This window comes from Lepisma saccharinum, chromosome 7 (assembly GCF_977018435.1).
Source record: "Lepisma saccharinum chromosome 7, izLepSacc3.1, whole genome shotgun sequence".
Lineage (NCBI taxonomy): Eukaryota > Metazoa > Arthropoda > Insecta > Zygentoma > Lepismatidae > Lepisma > Lepisma saccharinum.
Window position 1 is genome coordinate 65,424,603 of NC_139235.1, and position 19,072 is coordinate 65,443,674.

At 35.6% G+C, this 19,072-nt stretch overlaps 1 protein-coding gene across 1 annotated transcript in view; it reads left to right on the forward strand.

The window, feature by feature from the left end:
* dare (NADPH:adrenodoxin oxidoreductase, mitochondrial) overlaps positions 1–19,072 on the forward strand; it is a 49,903-nt gene that overhangs the window by 27,071 nt on the left and 3,760 nt on the right. Inside the window, exons 6-7 of the mRNA XM_083125361.1 lie at positions 3,529–3,903; positions 10,809–10,982. Of these exons, the coding sequence (XP_082981487.1) occupies positions 3,529–3,903; positions 10,809–10,982 (549 nt within the window). The remainder of the gene's footprint in view (positions 1–3,528; positions 3,904–10,808; positions 10,983–19,072) is intronic.

A 19,072-nucleotide genomic window follows, 5' to 3' on the forward strand; every position in this document is an offset into this window, starting at 1 on the left:
TTGACAACAGTGATCAGAAATCGGGTAGTAATGGTAAGGAAAAATTCCCTGTGCACATTGCACCATGCCATGAAAGCACATATAGGGTGGATGTGGATGTAGGGTCCCGACCATTCTCATGATCAGCATCATGCTCCAGTTGCATTACCCTCTAGGGTGGCCCCCAGAGACCCATTTATTGGAGGATGGATGAACCTCAAAGCCCCTTTATGCAGGGACAAAGGTGAAAAAATTCTGACCTTAGATCGCCCAACCGGGAAATTAAACATGGGTCTCCCACGTGGCAATCAGGCACCCTACCCACTAGACCATCCTGGCTTGAGAAAACTGTTACTATATTGATAATACATTTTGAAGTTTTATTATGTGAATTCATGCATTCTAGCTTAAAGAAAGTAACAAGTATCATTAGATGGAAGGTTAATAATCAGCTAAAAGTTTAAATTTAGCATGCATTCACATTGAAAGTTAATGCAGCCATATTGGACACTTCCTTGTTTGTTTCAGGCATGTGGTTATTTAGGGACACCAACGATTGTGGTGTAGTGGTTAGTATATCATGTTAGGAAGCAAGTGGTCACATGTTTGAATTCTGGATAAGACTGTAATGTTTCTTCAATTCTCCATTGTCATCTTCACTGGACTTGAAGAGGTAGAGAAGTGAATTAAAATAGCCTAAGTGCAAAATACAAAGCAAATCAGATAAGAAAATAGTCATATTTGTAGCATTGCATTGTTCTGTAAATAGATTTTAGTATACTTCAAATGTAAGATCTGGGGTGACACCCTTGCTATATATACACAGCGTGTCCACAATGAGACTCCACAACATTTTAAACAAATATAGCGGAAAGGAAAATTGGTGTACTATAATTACTATACATAAAAATGATAATGTAATCATCAAGTTGTCAGGGTAACTCACAAAATTCAGTTCAGTGCATTTGTACATGGGCGCCTCAGGAGGCACGAAGAATGTCAAACCTATAGTCGATTTCACGCCATGTGTTGCGGAGCATGTCTTCTGTGACAGAGTTTGTGACATCTCTTGTGCGATGTTTCAAGTCTTAGTATGTCGTTCACTCTTGTAGTGTATACTCTGTCTTTGACATACCCACACAAGAAGAAATCTAGTGGGATAATATCGGGGGAACGCGGAGGCCAAGGAATTGGACCGCAACGGCCAATCCAACGACATGGGAATGTGTCATTTAAAAACTGTCGGACTGCAAGGCTCCAATGGGGTGGGGCACCATCCTGTTGAAAGATTATTGTTGGCTGCATGGCTGCTATCTGTGGCACGGCAAAGTTTTCTTACATATCCAAATATCTGTTACCAGTGACAGTATCCTCTTGAAAGAAAAATGGCCCAACAATTTGATTTTCCAGAAGACCACACCAAACATTTACTTTTGGACTGTCACGCACGTGTTCTATGAATGCATGGGGATTTTCTGTATCCGAAATACGGACATTGTGTTGATTCACTTTGCCTGTAGCGTGAAAGGTAGCTTCATCTGAAAACATCACGTGCTATAAAAAAGGTTTTGTCCTGAGCAATGCGATCGAGCAGTGTGTGGATATAGTGCCTTCAAGCTAAATATAACATATTTCTTGCAGTACATTGTTCCAACAGAATGCAGACACCTTTCATCATTCCTATTTTAGAAGCTGTTGTACTAGAAGTCTGTCCACAATTGCTTTCAGATTCGATTGATTTGTTCTATCTTTCATCAACATACTATCCCAGTGCAAACTTCCTCACACACACATTTTGTCCATGATGGGAATCTCGCTTGTGCTTGACTGTGGAACCTTATAGTGTTTGGCTGTCAAGATCCTGGCTGTTAGCTGTGGCACTAACTAATAGCTACTGTGAGCATCATGAACTTTCTGTCCGAAAGCTTGATAGAATCTAAAATTGGAAGAAATTAGAAATTCAAAGGAACACTTCAACTCTAGACCCCCCATTTGTACAAAAAATGAACACACAAATTTGAAACAACTAATTGAGTGGTAGATGAACTTCATTAAAATATTTACTTCTACAGGACTTTCTAAATTTCTTCTTCTTCACAATCAGTCCCTTACATTTGCTCTCCATGAAGCCTTGACTCAAGCTGATATAATGATGCAATACCATTGTTGCTGGACTTTTTATCCAATGTTGTTTTTCTTTGTACACTTATTTCATCTTATTAGTAAATTGAATAAACATATTTGAACACTAAGAAGTAATGTGAAATAACCTATTTGTTTTAAGTTGTATAATAACGTGGTATTAATATATGTGAAATTGCTTGATACTTCATATAGCATATAGCCAGAATGGAACATTTTTGAGGGCTTTGAGCAACCTCTAAATATTTTTATATTTCCCAAAAGTTTTGCAGAGTATTTCTAGGCCTAATGGATCAAAATTAGCAACTATGCGTTGGAATCATAGAAAGAAAATTTTGCTCATGTTATGATGGACCACCCTAGTGTACATGTGTGTAATAATGTATATTTTCTAAATTTTCTGTACATTTTTCATGGTAAGAGTTACAAGAGAATATTTTACCACATTACTTACAAGGGTCCTTTTTTAAATTTTAAAAAAGTAGTTGCATTATGTTCATTTACTTGAAAAAAGCCACACAACAAAGTAATATTAAAAACACAAATATTAATGTATTTTGTCTCCTCAGAAACAAAAGTATGGACATAATGAACTTAAATTGCAAATATTGGAGTTGATGATTTTTATGCACAGAAAGTAGTAGGCTTGAAAGTTCAAAATTTTTAAAATAAGGAAATTTTGTTCACTTGTAATTTAGATGCTATTAACAGTAATTTGTTTGTCTTAGTATAATTGGTAGATCCTTTTGTATCTCTTTTTAAAAGCTGGCCCCCGTGGTGGAGTGTTTAGCACATCGTGCCAGGGTCCCGGGTTCGAATCCCGGCCTGGACATGGATGTTTGTGAGTGTCCATTCATCAATTTCATCATATCATCACTCATCCCCATCTTCGCACAAAAGCGAAGTAAAATAAAGCAAGTCAATCAATCAATCTCTCTTTAAAATTTTTAGTAATAAAGAAGTAAAATAAATGTATTGCTAACATTCTGATTTGTTAGATTATTACAGTATTTATATATAATTTAAAACATGTTTTCTTTTGTTTCTATTCCAGTAATAGTGTTTTTTTCTTCATTTTTTTATGTGCAGAAAGTAGAGCTTCTTACTTGTCTATCTTAAATAAGTAGTAAGTATTTTAATACTTGAACTACCATGTGTATGAAATTGATACACACTTGCAGGCAGTGTGTATAGTTCTTATACACAGCTCCTTTGAAAACAAATATGTGTACGAGTTTCCCTGATCTCCTTGAAAGTCTGTGCAGTCTTACTTTCTGAGTTTTCTCACAGATGGAGTGGAAGTCAAGTTTTGAAATTAGCATGTTTTATTTCAAATATAAATTTATTACTGTATTATAACTGAACTGTAGCACTTTTAATTCTCATTCCTTGTATTGTTTTTCTTAGATCTTCCACGGCCAAGGAAGAGACTAATGGAACTCCTCACAAACACAGCTCTTGAGCCACCTGGTGAAAAACTACAGAAGCAGTGGTCAGAAGCAACGAAAGTGTTTCGCCCTGTGTTTCTTCGTTCACCTTTGGAATTTCTCCCCAATTCAGACAGTTCACGAATTGCGGGAGTCAGGCTGGGAATCAATAGATTAGAAGGGTCGGGCATGGAGAAACAAAAGGCTGTGTCGACCGGAGAATCTGAAACGATAGAATGTGGTCTCGTCTTAAGGAGCATTGGGTATAAAAGCATCAGTGTTGACCAAGACATTCCTTTTGACGACAATAGGGGAGTGATTCAGAACGCAGGTGGTCGTGTTGAAGATCAGCCAGGTAATTAAGAATATCACTTCTATTTAGATTGGCTTACATATGTTTCCCGAACTATGATTGCTTATAGCATGAAAACAGATATTCACACTAGGTTTCCTACGTCAAGAAGCCTGATTCATTGAGATATTTTTTAGTACCTGGGTCATTCCATGCAAATCATCACAAAAATTTGAATTTTCAACTTGATCATCTCAGATGTTCATAAAATTGGCAGGATGGTAGAGGACATGAAGTAACTCACATGTGCATAATATTAGCCCTCAGTGATACATGGTGTTCATACATCAGGGTTGCCAGTTTCATAAAACATTGTCAAATTTATGCTTACAAGGTCAACAAAAAAATGCATAACTTTTCTTCTAATTATGGTGTAACTTTCATCTTGCGATTATTTTTGAAGCTAAGGCAACATAGTTTTCTTAAAAAATATTCTCATATGAAAATATTGAAATTTTCATTTCAAGGCCACACTATGTGACCTTTGACCTTGAATACCTAAAAAATGTATCTTCAATTTTTGTGGAAATAGGTATGTTATATAGTTAAATGTAATCTTTGTTTGGTGTAAGTTTCATTTTGGGATGGCTTTGGGAACAGGAATAAAAAAAATCTTACAGTAGTATATGCTACATTCAGTGAACACCTTACAATCTAGTAAAGTAATGTTGTATTCATGGGCATCCGGAAAGGAGGCCAAAGAGGGGGGGGAGTGCATGCCCCCCCCTTGGAAAATGAAAGTAAAGCAAAAATTATATATTTCTAACATATAGTTTCATTTCAGCCACAATCATATGTGTTAATTATTGCATGAATATGATAAATTCAAATTTAAGCTATGTTTTTTTGAGGGAACAACACTATTATTGGGAAAAATGTTCCTTGTTTGCGCCCCCCTGGAAAAAATACCATCCTTGCCCCTCCCTGGGAAAAATCCTGTGGACGTCCATGGTTTTATTGGGAACTAATTGTAACAGAAATGAAACCAGCTGCCCCTATAGTAAAGAAAATGTGAAGAATCCAATTTTGAAGAGATTACCACTCTCTGACCTGTAGGATCGCCGCCATCTTGAAAAAATGGTGCCAAAATTCTCCTTGAAAATTTAAAACAAATAATATGTCGAAAATGGTGAATTGTACACAAATAGTAAAGAAAACCGAAATGATAGAGCAGAAAATTTGCTAAATTATCGTTTTTGTTTTTAGAAGCTACCTTGAATCGTAATTGAATTAGAAAGCTCCAATTATTTACTTAATTTTTAAAACTGACATAAAAGTTGGTTTCTGACACAAATAACAGCAAATATGTAACAAACTATGTGATTTACGTCCTAGTCACTGGACTAAATTCATAAGTCATGATTTCCTCTAGAAGATGGTTATTGTTTTGTGCGGGTAGTGTCTGGGGCTTGAATGAAATTCTGAAGCATATCTACATTTGCTTTAACTCTGAAAGGTAACAGGATACTGCTGCTCTTTGGTTGCAAAACATTAGAGAGCTTAATATTCTTCGAAAGCCAAGTGTATTGGGAAGTAAAGTTTGCATCTGCAATCAGTTACGGATATACTCCCCTTTTTAACTGCACGTCTGTATGTACAGGAAATGATGAAACCCATTGTGTAATCAGTCTCCAGCCATCTATGAAAAATCTGCAATGGACTACATGTTAGGCAAAGTGGCCAGTTTTGGGCTGGCAACTGATTTAGTTATAGAACCGTATTTCACAATATCATATTAGTTAAATATTATGCATACATTTCAACAACAAAAAAGGCAGCCAACAAACTCAAGTGAACGACACACTTTTAATGAAAATTCATTACATTCTCACCAACAATGCAATAAATGGAACACGTCAAATTAAGGAAACACATGACACTGTTTTAAACTACGTACCAACAAGAAACAATAACCATCTTCTAGAGGAAATCATGACTTATGAATTTGGTCCAGTGACTTTAGGACGTAAATCACATAGTTTGTTACATATTTGTTGTTATTTGTGTCAGAAACCAACTTTTATGTCAGTTTTAAAAATTAAGTAAATAATTGGAGCTTTCTGTTTCAATTTGGATTCAAGATAGCTCCATCAAAAAAAAAAAACAACATAATTTACCAAATTTTCTGCTCCATCATTTCGGTTATCTTTGCTTTTTGTGTACAATTCATCGTTTTTTAGAATTTATTTTTTAAAATTTTCAATGTGAATTTTTGGCGCCATTTTTTCTAGATTGTGGTGATCCTACAGGTCAGAGAGTGGTAAACTCTTCAAAATCGGATTCTTCACATTTTTTTACTATAGAGGCAGTTGATTTTATTTCTGTTACAATTAGTTCCCAATACAAGATTACTTTACTAGACTATAAGGCAGAGGTCTTCAACTTGTCACACAGTGCAGGCCACATTGGCAAATTCAATGACGCTCGCGGGCCACGAAGCTATACTGCGATATTGAGAACTGTAAGATGCTGCCGTCTAACAGCCTCAAGCATTTTTACTCCACCAGGAGAATTTGTGTGCAAAAAGCTATTGGGTTTGAAAATGTTTAGAAAGTTATTGTGACTGTCTTCAACTTTATTAGGGCAAGAGGATTGAATCATTGTCAATTCCAAGAGTTTTTGACCCAAGAGTGTGAAACGGATCACGGCAATGTGGTTTATTTTGGTAATGTGCATTGGTTAAGCAGAGGAAAGTTTCTTAAAATAGTCTTTGACTCAAGGGCTGAAATACAGCATTTCATGCAAAGCAAGGAGAATCCGATTGCAGAATTCAAGGATCTGAAGTGGATGACAGACTTTGTCTTTGTGACTGATACCTCATTGCGTATGAATGACCTAAATACATGGCTACAATCCAAAGATCAAGTGGTGTATACTCTGATCATGTCAAAGCTTTTGTGGCCAAGCTCAAACTTTAGGAGGCACAACTCACAAAAAAAGATAGAACTCATTTTCTGCATCTCTCTGAGTTCAACTCTTTGCCTCTTGATGAATACGGTAAGTAGCTGTGTTGCAAATTGAGTTCGAAGAGAGATTTAATGATTTTCGTAACTAACAGTCTTCTTTAGATTTATTTTCAAAACCAATCATTGTCTGTGCCGCCTGCATACCAGGTTCAGTACAGATGGAGCTGCTTGATCTTCAAAAGAACTCTTCTCTGAGAGAAAAATTCTTCAATGTGCCCTTGCTTACATTTTACAAAGACTACACTTATTAAGATGAATTCCCTAATCTTCGTTGACATGCTTTGAAAATGTGTGCTTTGTTAGGAAGCACATACTTATGTGAGCAATTCTTCTCCAGAATGAAGCATGTGAAGTCCAAGACAAGAAGTCAGATTACGGACCAACATTTCGAGAATACTCTGCGCATAGTGGCGTCCAACATTAGTGCCAACATCGACAAGCTGATAAAGGGAAAGCATTGTTAAGATTCCCATTGATATTTTGAAATTTCTTATTTTTTTTTGTAAGTATTGTCTTTACTTATCCTGCATTGAATTTATTTTTTACTTCATCCGATTTTTATGTTAAGTACTTAATTTTTCAAACGGGCACGGGCCATGGCAAAGGCCTCTGCGGGCCATGGGTTGAAGACCCCTTCTGTAAGGTGTTCACTGAATGTAGCATATACTAATGTCAGATTTTTTTTTCCTGTTTCCAAAGCCATCCCAAAATAAAAGTTACACCAAATACAGATTACATTCATCTGTATAACATACCTTATTTCCACAAAAATTGAAGATACTTTTTTGTAGGTATTCAAGGTCAAAGGTCACATAGTGTGACCTTGAAACGAAAATTTCAATATTTTCATATGAAAATATTTTTTATGAAAACTATGCTTCCTTAGCTTCAAAATAATTCCAAGATGAAAGTTATACCATAATTAGAAGAAAAGTTATGCATTTTTTTGTTGCCCTTGTAGGCATAAATTTGCCATATTTTATGAAGTTGGCAACCCTGCTGTACGAACATTGTGTATCACTAAGGGCTAAAATTTTACACATGTGAGTTACTTTATGTCCTCTACCATTATACCAAATTTCATGAAAATCTGAGATGGTCGTGTTGGGAGCTGTGATGATTTGGCATGGAATGACCCACCTTTGATTGCCAGTTTAATCCATACAGGAAATTCTAGGTTGTTCTTTGCGACTGTCACTTCATCAATTTTATCATATCACTAGGGAACAGATTTTAAGTTGCAACACCTTTCCAAAAATACAGCCGTTTTCATACTGATCATTTCAGATATGTATTTTAGGACATGAAATCAAGTGAAATTAATACACTTTGTTGCACCTTTTCATGAAATTAGCACTTTTACCCCTCTTTGATGCTTCAGCAACTTTTCCCTTCCTTTCCTTTCATGTTTTGTCAAAAAATTGGGCAAAAAACTAAATGATTTTCACTATTCTTGAGCAGCTACATAAAATCCTATAGTCTCAATTTGTAGAGCAGAACGAGAGCTACAAAATGGTACAATATAATCATTGCAGCCCCAATGGTTCCCAAGATAATGTTGCAAAATCTGCGAGAGAAAACACAAACTTCAACAAAAACTATGTGGCAGATCCCAGTTCTCTATGTGGTCCACGCACATTATATACAGAAGATGCAGAAAAGATAGCATTGAATAAAGGCATTTTATCGGCACCTTTTTGCAAACCTTTTCAGAACCTTTTCATACCTTTCCTGACCCTAATTTTGCACCTCAAAATACTTTCCCTAATCATCACTCTTTCTGATCTTCATGATTAGCCTAAAGTGGCAGAAAAAAAAAAAGTAAAATAAACCAATAGTCCAGGGGCATTTGTAATCCCGTGGGTTTTTGAATGAAGGGAATATATGACTATACAGTAATTTTCCCCCTTTATATGCCAGAATGTCCAGTAAAGTGTAAAATATGCATAGAATCCTTGCAGAAAAAGGCACAAAATAGTTTCACTGGATATATTTCCATAACAGTGCGAGATGTGAAAAAAATGGCAAGAATCAATTTTGTTTCTTTTTCAATTCTGAACAAAACATGTATGTATAAAGTTTTTTCCAAAACCACTATTAAAGGAGTTATGATGGATTTTCTTAGTTAGTGCACGAAGCGGTAGCCATCTTCGATTTATGACATCACACAGGCCTTCTGCCACAATTGCGGGTAAATCACCTGGTAGTACATGAATGTTTACCACACTAGCAACGTATTACCGATAGTCATATATTCCCTTCATTCAAAAACCCACGGACTATAGAAATATTGAGATATGCCCCTGGACTACAAACCAATCAAACGATCAAGATAAAATAACATCCAAATAACATCCAAGTAGGAGTCGAAAACCTTACAAGTTCCAACAAAAATTATAGGACAAACTGTAGACACCTCAAATTTACGCGAGGTATCAACTGTTACTAACAAAACAACCTCAAGGCTGCAACACTAGTCAAGTGAGCTTCATAACACCATTTTTGTCATTTTAAAGATGGCACCTCCCCCACACACTTGCAGCAGAATATCTCTATGCATGCTTAGCGCAGCAGCAAGTTTTTAAATGGAGGAGTAAATTCAATAATGGCCACAGTGCGCAGGTGTTTGTAGTGGCTTGTGACTGCTCGTGCATATCAAAGATTATTCGTCTTGAGGTAAGCAGGCACTAACTTGGACTTAAAAATATATGTAGATCAGCAATGGATCTATGTTAAAATGCATCAAACATGTGCAACCCTACATGCAGAAATCTACTAGATAAAAGAAAACAAAAAAACATTGACCGTTCCTCATATTTCGTCACATGTTGCCTCTACCAGGAGACAAAATTGTGGGCCGCTAATGGCTACCCAAGATTATAAATTTAAAGAATCATTTTTTTTTTGTAACCTATAAAATCGGTTTTTCTAAATGCATCAAATGCTATACCCAGTCTGTTGGTCACAAATCTCTGATTAACATGACAAAGTATAAGCCAACAACAATTTTTTATGTCAATCTCTGCAGAAATAAACACTATGGAAAAAATTCCCTCTGAACTGAACCATGAAACATTATCTAGAAAATCCTGTACAGAGTGAAGTTGTAATCAAACCCACCAGAAAAATATCTCTGTGAATGAAGAGACTTTATTGAGCAGCCAAATATTTCTATCGGTTTTCCTGTTATTAGTCGTTGAAGTTAAGGTTGTGTGAGTTTTGAACTCTTTGGTACTCTGTAGTACCAATAAAAATAATACTTTCATAAAACCACACTTAATGCAAGCACTGTATTCAATTTTGTAACATTTCAACCCTCAGTTAAGGTGCTTTAATGTGAGAAATGTTGCTGATATTCAACAATGTTTTTTACGCAGGTTTAACAATAACTTTTATCCACAATAATTGTAATACTAAGATGCTGTTGGAAACTGTTAAATTGTCAACATTTTTGGAATTTAATATTTAATATATTTTAAAATGCATGCTATTGTCTATGCTCGTATCTACACTTCAATACTATGTTATTACATGAATGAATTGTGTTAAGGTTTTGTTTTTAATATGACCAGACCATGCCACATAACTTTGTTTCTCTTCTTTTTGTCACATATGCTGATTATTTTTTAGAGAAAATATAATTATTTGTAAAGCATCAGTAAATTGTGCACAAAATATGTCGGCTCAAGTAAACATCATCCTGGTAAAATAAGAGAACTCTTGATCTGGAGAATGTTGCTCCTAAATTTTTTTCAAATCCTCCATATATATATGTTAAAACTATGTTCTCTTGAAATTCTCTACATTATTTCCTTCTGGATATGCATTTTGATGAAGAGATAGAAAACTGTCATCGAATTGTAGCTATCTGATGGGAGGGAGCTTTATTAAACATTCAGAATGTCTGCCTAGTCGTTCATTTGATTGGATCCTCTGTTGCAGGTATGTACTGCTGTGGTTGGGTTGGAACTGGACCTGTTGGTGTGATTCTTTCCACGATGGGCAGTGCTTTTGAAGTTGGGAAGACACTTGTTAAGGACATGGACGATGGGATTTTCAGCATTGCAACTTCGAAACCAGGATATGAGGCTGTGTTGGAACATCTCAGGAAAAAAGGTAGCTATAATTTATGGATGTAGATTACATTAATTACATAATTTAGCATTGCTTTTCTGCCACTTCTGCTAATCACAATGAACATAAATACAGGTGGGATAGATGTAGATCATACAAGGGGCATTCCATGAAAAGTGGTCATATTCCATGTAAATAACAAGGTGAGTTTAACCTTCCTATGCATGAATTCCCATTTTAGCCGGCACCTTATCAATCAAAACAAAATCATGACTCGAAAACTAGTTGTCGAAGAGAGATGAAATTGGTTTTGTTTTCTTTCTTAAAAACAGAGCTTTTAGCAGAAGTAAAATTTATACATTGTGCCTCCCAGTGATCAGAACGCTACATTTTAAAAGTAGCTTGCTATGCTACTCATGTGCGCTACTCGCTACTTTTGCGCTACTTCTGCATAAGAAAAGAAGAACTTGAAACAACTACATGGATATTCAATAGAAGCCCCAAGTATGATAGTTGTACTTACTGGAAAATAGATCGCCTGTAACATTGGGGATAGCTGGGGGATGCTTCTTTGGTATAGCTAGATGAGCAACAGGTGGAGTGATGCTTTACGTAAGTTTCCTATTGGGAATGCTTCTCTGAAGACACAGTGGAAATTTTGTCACCTTGTAAGCAAAGGGCCCCAGGTTCGATACCTACCAGAGGCACTAGTGATTCAGATCCAGTCTCGATTAGCTTATCTGTGCATAAAGTAGACTCAAGACAAAATCTATGATAGACTAGTTAGGAGGATGGATCCTCCTGCTCCTCCATTCCCCATACTACTTATCATCATCATTCCTCATTCTCAGTAATTCCAGAAAGTGTATGTCTATCATTCTTGTAACAATAAATTTCTTGATGGTGAGATCCTATGTACTAACAATGATCAATGCTGTTAACGTACTGAGCCATTGAATGCTCATTGTCCATCCATTGATTGCTCTTTTTTGCACTGCAAGATGTGTTTTACCCAGTGATTAATGACATTTACCTGTCTCTCACTCCATGGATATCCGCAGGATTTGTTTCTGGGCTGGTGCAAACGAGTTTTTTTTCCCCCAGGGGTGCAGCAAACGAGTCATGTTTTCCCCCAAAATAGTGATGCAGCTCAAAAAACGTAGGACTTATTTAGGGGGGTGAGGGGGTCTGGACCCCTCCCGAAAAACTTATCAAGTACTAAAATTAAATAATGAAAATATACTCGTTTTGCATTTGTTGTATAATTTCCTCTGAACTTATCAGAAGACAAGAATTATATTGGGATCATACAGATTTCAGGAACAGGAAGGACGTATTTAGGGAGTTCAGACCCCCTTCCCTACCCGAAAGAGGTATTAAGTAAGAAAATTATATAATGAAAATATACTAGTTTTGCATTTGTTGTATAATTTCCTCTGAACGTATTGTAAGACAAGGATTATATTGAGATCATATGGCTTTGAAGAGCAAAAAGGATGTATTTAGGGGGTCCGGACCCTCCTACCCGAAAGACTTATTAAGTACGAAAATTAAATAATGAAAATATGCTTGTTTTGCATTTGTTGTATAATTTCCTCTGAACTTATTTGAAGACAAGGGTTATATTGGGATCATATGGCTTTGAAGGACAGGAAGGATGTATTTCCTCAAAATGCAGAGAAGAAATGTAGCTGTAACAAAATTTTTGCTACAACTACAGGAATTTTGTAGCCTTGCTACAGCTACACTTTTCAAAATGTGGCAGCTCTACAGCTCAGCTACTGCTACAAATTTTGGAGCTAGCTACAGTAGCACACTACTTCCGACCACTGGTGCCTCCCAATAATTAGTATTAAAGGAAGAAGCAGCCCCTCAATAGACTGAATCTAAAAAATGTAGTATGTAGCAGTGGTACATTCCTACAGCTGCACAAAGTTTCGTTGAAAACAGACTGATACTCTTGAGAAAACAGTGTGTCTACCAGACGAGATAGTCAAGAAATCAACAGGTAGGTCGAGATAGTCAAGAATTTTTGCTATTTTATTTTTACAGTATCATCCTGTACTGGGATTTGATAAAATTGAATATTTGGAAATCTAAAATGGTATTCGTTTCTTAAGAATTACAGTCTTGTATGCATGAAGTTTTGTAAAAAATATTAAATTAAATAATGTGGCCATTCTCCATCCAGAGTGAAGTCTGGAGCATTAATTTTTACATGCATTAATAAATTAAAGCAAGCCTAAATCTCTTGTTAAAGTACAGCTTCAGTTTATTTTTTACCAGCCTTGTAGTATGGGGTTTTCATTGAATAAAAATATCAATTTTCTTAATTTCCAACTATGCCTATGTTGAGAAAACAAAAAAAAGGTCGAGATAAAGGAAAGAAATGTCAAGAAAAAGTCAAGTATTTTGGATTTGTTATTTTGGTAGACACCCTGGTAAAAAATAATATCACATATATCGGCAGTGTTGCCAGCTTCAGAATTTCGCATCTAGCTTCTGCCCTGTGGACGCTGGATGGACCAAAATGGAGGGAAGCACAACAAAAGACCACTCACTCTATGAAAATATATAATGCACGTATCACAACTTTGGAAAAGAAAGAAAAGAAAAATTACGAGGTTCGGAAATTGCTTACTTAAGGAAAATTTAAAACTTTGGCCCTTTGCCCACGCTTTCCCCCTGGACCCTTTATTGTGGAATGTTACTTAAAATGTTAATGTTTACTCATTATTACATTTATCTTCAATTTATTCCATAGTAACAAAAGGGAAACAAAGTGCTTTTTCAAATGACACTTGTTAATAATAGTAACAATGGATGTATTATTTTGTAATTCGAGTATATCATACCCTTAAACGAGAACTAATGAACAAAAAAAGAAATATAGTGTATAGTTTTCAAGATATGACACGTTAACTGCCATGTGCTAACACATGGTTGGGGAAAATTTCGACAATCGGGCCTTTGCCCCCATGTCCCCCCTGAATCCTTAATTGTTGGGAGTTGCTTAAAATGTTGTTTTTACTCATTCGTGCTTGTAGAAATTCTTTTTTTAAAAAAAAGATGCAATAGTTTAGAAGTTAAAGCCACTTTTATAAATCTATCCCATAATAATACAGGGGTAAGGAATGGAAAATAAGGACTTGTTAAAAGTAGTAAGAATGGATATTATAATGGTTGATTTTCCAGTTTGGTTTCTTAAATATTTTATAAAACAATTATTAGTTTAGTCTTACCCCAGTTTGAAAACTTATAATCGCAGTTTGGCAGTCAATGAATCAAGAAGCCATGTTATGAGTTGCAGGACACCATGAACAATTCATAATCAAGCAATGTCTTATGCAAAACCTGTGGGAAACACAATACTTTCCTTATTTTCCACAAAGGGCTAACTTTCTTCTTTATATGGTAATCAAATCCGTATTTGTAAGAATACTTCTGTAAGAACAAGAAAATATCTCATGCAATACACTATCATATATTTATTACCACAGACAAATGTATTTTTCAGACATTGAGTTCAGGCAGCAAACCTCTTGCGGTTTCTGCAAGAAGTTCAAAGGATCCACCGCTTGTAGGCGCCCACTTTCACTTCTGGTCAAACTCGCAAACAGCAGATGTCGCTAGTAAATTTCAAGCAACTGGGGAATGTGATGTCACGGGAGGCAGGTGCTCGAGACTAGTGTTTGCACAGAATCTGTCGCACAGGGGGTGCTAATGAGTTTGGCTGTAGGGCCTCAACTTAAGTTGTTCATAAGCAGCTATTCCCATTCTGTGACACTTGATATGACTTGGTACAAGTGGTTTTGTGGATTACATTCGATTTTTTAGCATTAAGTCCCACGATCTTACAGTGACAATTTAATAATTATAAATTGATATTATTATAGGACAATTATCACAGCATAGTAAAAAAAATATTCTGTATTTATGCAAGCTTTACTTTTCAAGTTCATTTGTTTTCATTATTATTATTCAATATATATATATATATATATATATATATATATATATATATATATATATATATATATATATATATATATATATATGTATATTTCAATACTGGGACAAAGTAGTGTTATGACTTCCATCAACCCCTGTTTGCATGCCTCTGATCACAAAACTGGAGACTATTCGCAGCGTCACTACTTTCATCCTGGAACACGACTATTAACACTTCTTTTCCGGGTTGATTTACTACTTGTTTGATTTTCCTCACTTTACCCATAACTGTGGCCTTTGTAGAACATGCACTTTCCAAACTTCAGCCAATAAAATATCATCTGCGAAACAGTGCTTTTTTTGTATCTTGATTGTTCGATATGTGTTAAATACACATTCATTACTTGTTTTACTGTAAAATGCAAACTTCTGTCAATAAAGATCAGCCACGCGATGTGGATTTTCTGACTTAAAAACATTATATTATAAATGCACTTCATAATTGTAACCACCGTCATAACGCAAGCAATACTATGGCTGGGAGGGGGGAGGCAAAAACATAAGACAGGGCTGGCCCTCCAATGTTTTAGTGATGTCATGTTCGCCAGTTGCTTGAAATTTACCTGATTGATAGTTTGGCGCCTCCAAGCAGAAGATATACAAACTTCTTGCAGGCGCTCTTTTAAAAATGCATCAGTTTGCTGCCTGAGATAATGTCTGCCTATTACCTTTGTCTGTGTTATTACTATATTGTAAGTTATTCTTCTCACATGTAATTCATATCTCACATTGTAAAATGACAACAGTAATATTTTTCTACCTTATTTGGCTGATATACTTAACCTTGGTGTACACCAGAGTCACACATGAAGTACTTTGTACATTCCCAAGTTTGTGAAAAGTTTATAATTTCATATTGAACTTTCACACATCAAATAACATAGAATCAATGCTATGAATATATCAATCACCGAACAATATCTGTATAATTCTCTTGTATACTCTTCAAATCTAGCATATTTGTTTTTATTAAACTTCTATATCCCTTCTTTAATATTGATTTGTATTATAGTGTAATATTTGCTCTTAAACATCCACTTCAAGGAAGATGAATCCGGATTTCAATAACAAAACAGATCCAGTAGAACACTAATGGCTGCTACTTCCAGATACAGCCTGAGAGTCCAAAAAATGAAAAACTGTTCATAATTTACCAAGTATCAGGAACAAATCAATTTACATATCTGGAGATTAACCTCAGTCCATTTTTTAACCTCCATTACATATACACCAACTGAGAATTTAAAAACATGCAAGTTCAAAATGGACCCTTTTTGGGGGAAAGGGAGGGTATGTGATGGTTCAGCTATGATAAAAAAATCCTTTACAATAAGTAAAAGGAAAGATTGTTACACTGTACAAATCTTTGTTTTCTGGTACTTCTTTCCTAGGAAATGCACAGTGGGTTTTTAATTAGGTGTAGAAACTCATAAGTTTAAATTTCAGTTATGAAACTAGGAACTTACGCACAGTAAATCTGTGAGTCTAGGAAATGTTAAGTCTTTCTGAATATCCACAGGGATATTAAAAATCGAATCATTAAACAAAGTGTGCATGTTTACTAATAAATTTATTGATACCTGTATAACAACATTGTTAACAAATATACAAAATGTATAAAAATATGTGTTGTACAAGTTACCATGAATATATTCTAGGTTCCTCTTAAAGATTCGCATAATCACTTTTTATAGGTGCAAAATAATATACAGTTATTTTGAATGATTTTATTTTATGTTTCATCTTGGTTTCCCAGAAGTTTCTCAAACCATGCTAAATACACACACACAACGCAGAGCCTTACATGACTTACCAAGGAAAATAAAATTTAAAAAGAAACAATTGAAATAGCCACATATTATTTTGCATCGAACATATTTTAGGGCACTAAAGACTGTCGTTCTTCACCAACAGGCAAATTGTATATGAAATGTATTTAGAACTTAATAAAATGGTATAAAATATGGATTTAAGCAGTTTAAAAGCCAAGAAATATATATTAATAGTTATATACATTTTGCCAGATGTAATTCTTTGGAGTTTGGAATATCACAGTTATATTTCGAAAGGGGGAGGAAATTTTGGAAATGCTGTGTTGGTGTCAACCAAAGCTCAGCCAAGCCATAACAAGAAAACGATGTAATTAAATAATTACCTGGGATCTAATAATAAAGATTTTCACCATTTTATGTATTGTATTGTAACTGTGTTACTCTTTAGCAGTGGTTCTCAATCTTCCTGAGACTGCAGCCTGTTAATCCTCTTCTAAAAAGTTGATGTCCTGATGTCAACAATTTTTATCGCTAATATCCTTCTTCTTTTAAGTTAATAAATTAATTAGTGTACCCTAAATTAAATAATGTGAGGACGTTTTGAAAAGTTTTGCCTCCTGTGCAATAACGTCAATAATATGCAAGATACTTACACGAACTACAGTAGACTTGCGATTATCCGAGCTAATTGGGACTGAGATTACCTCGGATACAGAAAACCTTGGATAATACGGAGATAATGTGCTAATAGGTCATAAATGACGAAACAACACTTAAAACTGTATAGTAATTATTTATTACTAGTACAACATAGATGAGAAGATTACTTTTTCTGCTTAGAATAGGCCTACACAGACTTAAACACCACCATAACAATCAGATACACCGACAATGTAACGAAAACATGCAGCGCGGATGGTTTATTGACTCTATAAACAAACAAGGGGTGCGTTTTGAAGCGTGAATTTTTCCAACCACTCCCTTGGTTAACCCAGAGCCTCGGTTAATCGGGACTCGGTTAATTGCGAGTCTACTCTATATGTCTTCTTAAAGCTTGTAATATCCTCTACCAGGGTGTCACTACTTTTCCATGTAGTCACCATCATTATCCACACACAAAAATGCCAACGTCAGACAAGTTCTTGCATCCCGTAGCGAAGAAATCAGCCGTCTTTTCCCGACACCAGTGACGCACATCTGCTTGCACTTACGGAAAAAGGAAAATGTCACAAGGTGCGAGATCTTGTCTGTATAGCGGGTGGGGTAAAATCTCATGGAATTTGAGATGTTGCAATGCATCCTGTGTTTGGCGACTCGTGTGTGGGCGAGCATTGTCATGTTGAAGTTTTCTGTCCTTGTCAGGCCTAACTCATAGTAATCGTGCACGGAGTTTCTCCAAAGTTTTCACAACCACACAGTGGTTCCGTGCTACAAAAATTCTGTGTGGACTATGCCGTAGATTGGCACGAATCAATTCGTCAACGTGCACTTGATGCTGTCCATTTGTGGTTGTTATGGGTCGTCCACTGTGGACCTAATTATGCAGGCTTGTAGTCGCCTTTCAGATTCCTTGCCCATCTCCTGACAGTACTCGCATCCACACAGGCATCGCCATAGATAGCACTCTTTGCCGAAGAATGTCAACGGTCGCACAACTCTCTGCTGACAGGAATTCAATAACAGCATGTTGTTTCAACTGCATGTCCATCTACGTTGCAATTTTATTCACTATTGTGCACATGCATGATGTTGCAGGCGAACGCCGCTAGATGTTGCAACAGTCAGTGAATCAGCTATTATTCTCACACCAATTTCGTGTGTGTCTGAGCAGTGTTGCCAGAGTTTTTGCATAGGAGGCAAAACTTTTCAAAACACCCTCATAATAAATAAATTATTGCATAATTATGTCTCGAGTTGTTGACAAATACAAAATTAGGATTAAATTAGTTGTCAACCATTGTATCTAATAAAATCTTGTAGTTTCTTCTTCAGGCCAACATGATAAAATTAATTTGGCAAGTTCTGATTTTCATGGCTTGTTGCATTTTTAACATCAAAAAATTCTGATTAATGCAAATTGGGAGATCGGTGACTATATTATTATTCATCAGTGGACACACTCAAAATAACTCTATAATATGCAAGGGACAAAGTTACTATCGATCAGCTTGCGACCATTGTCAATAATTTTTGGAGATGACCTCGCACATGTATTGATGCAAAAGGAAGCAACTTTGAGCACTTACTGTAATTTCTCTCTCTTTTTGTTGTTATTACTAGTGTAATGAAAGTTTTGATAAGTTATTTTATGTATATATTTAGAGTTTTATGCTGTTGAAATATTTTTAA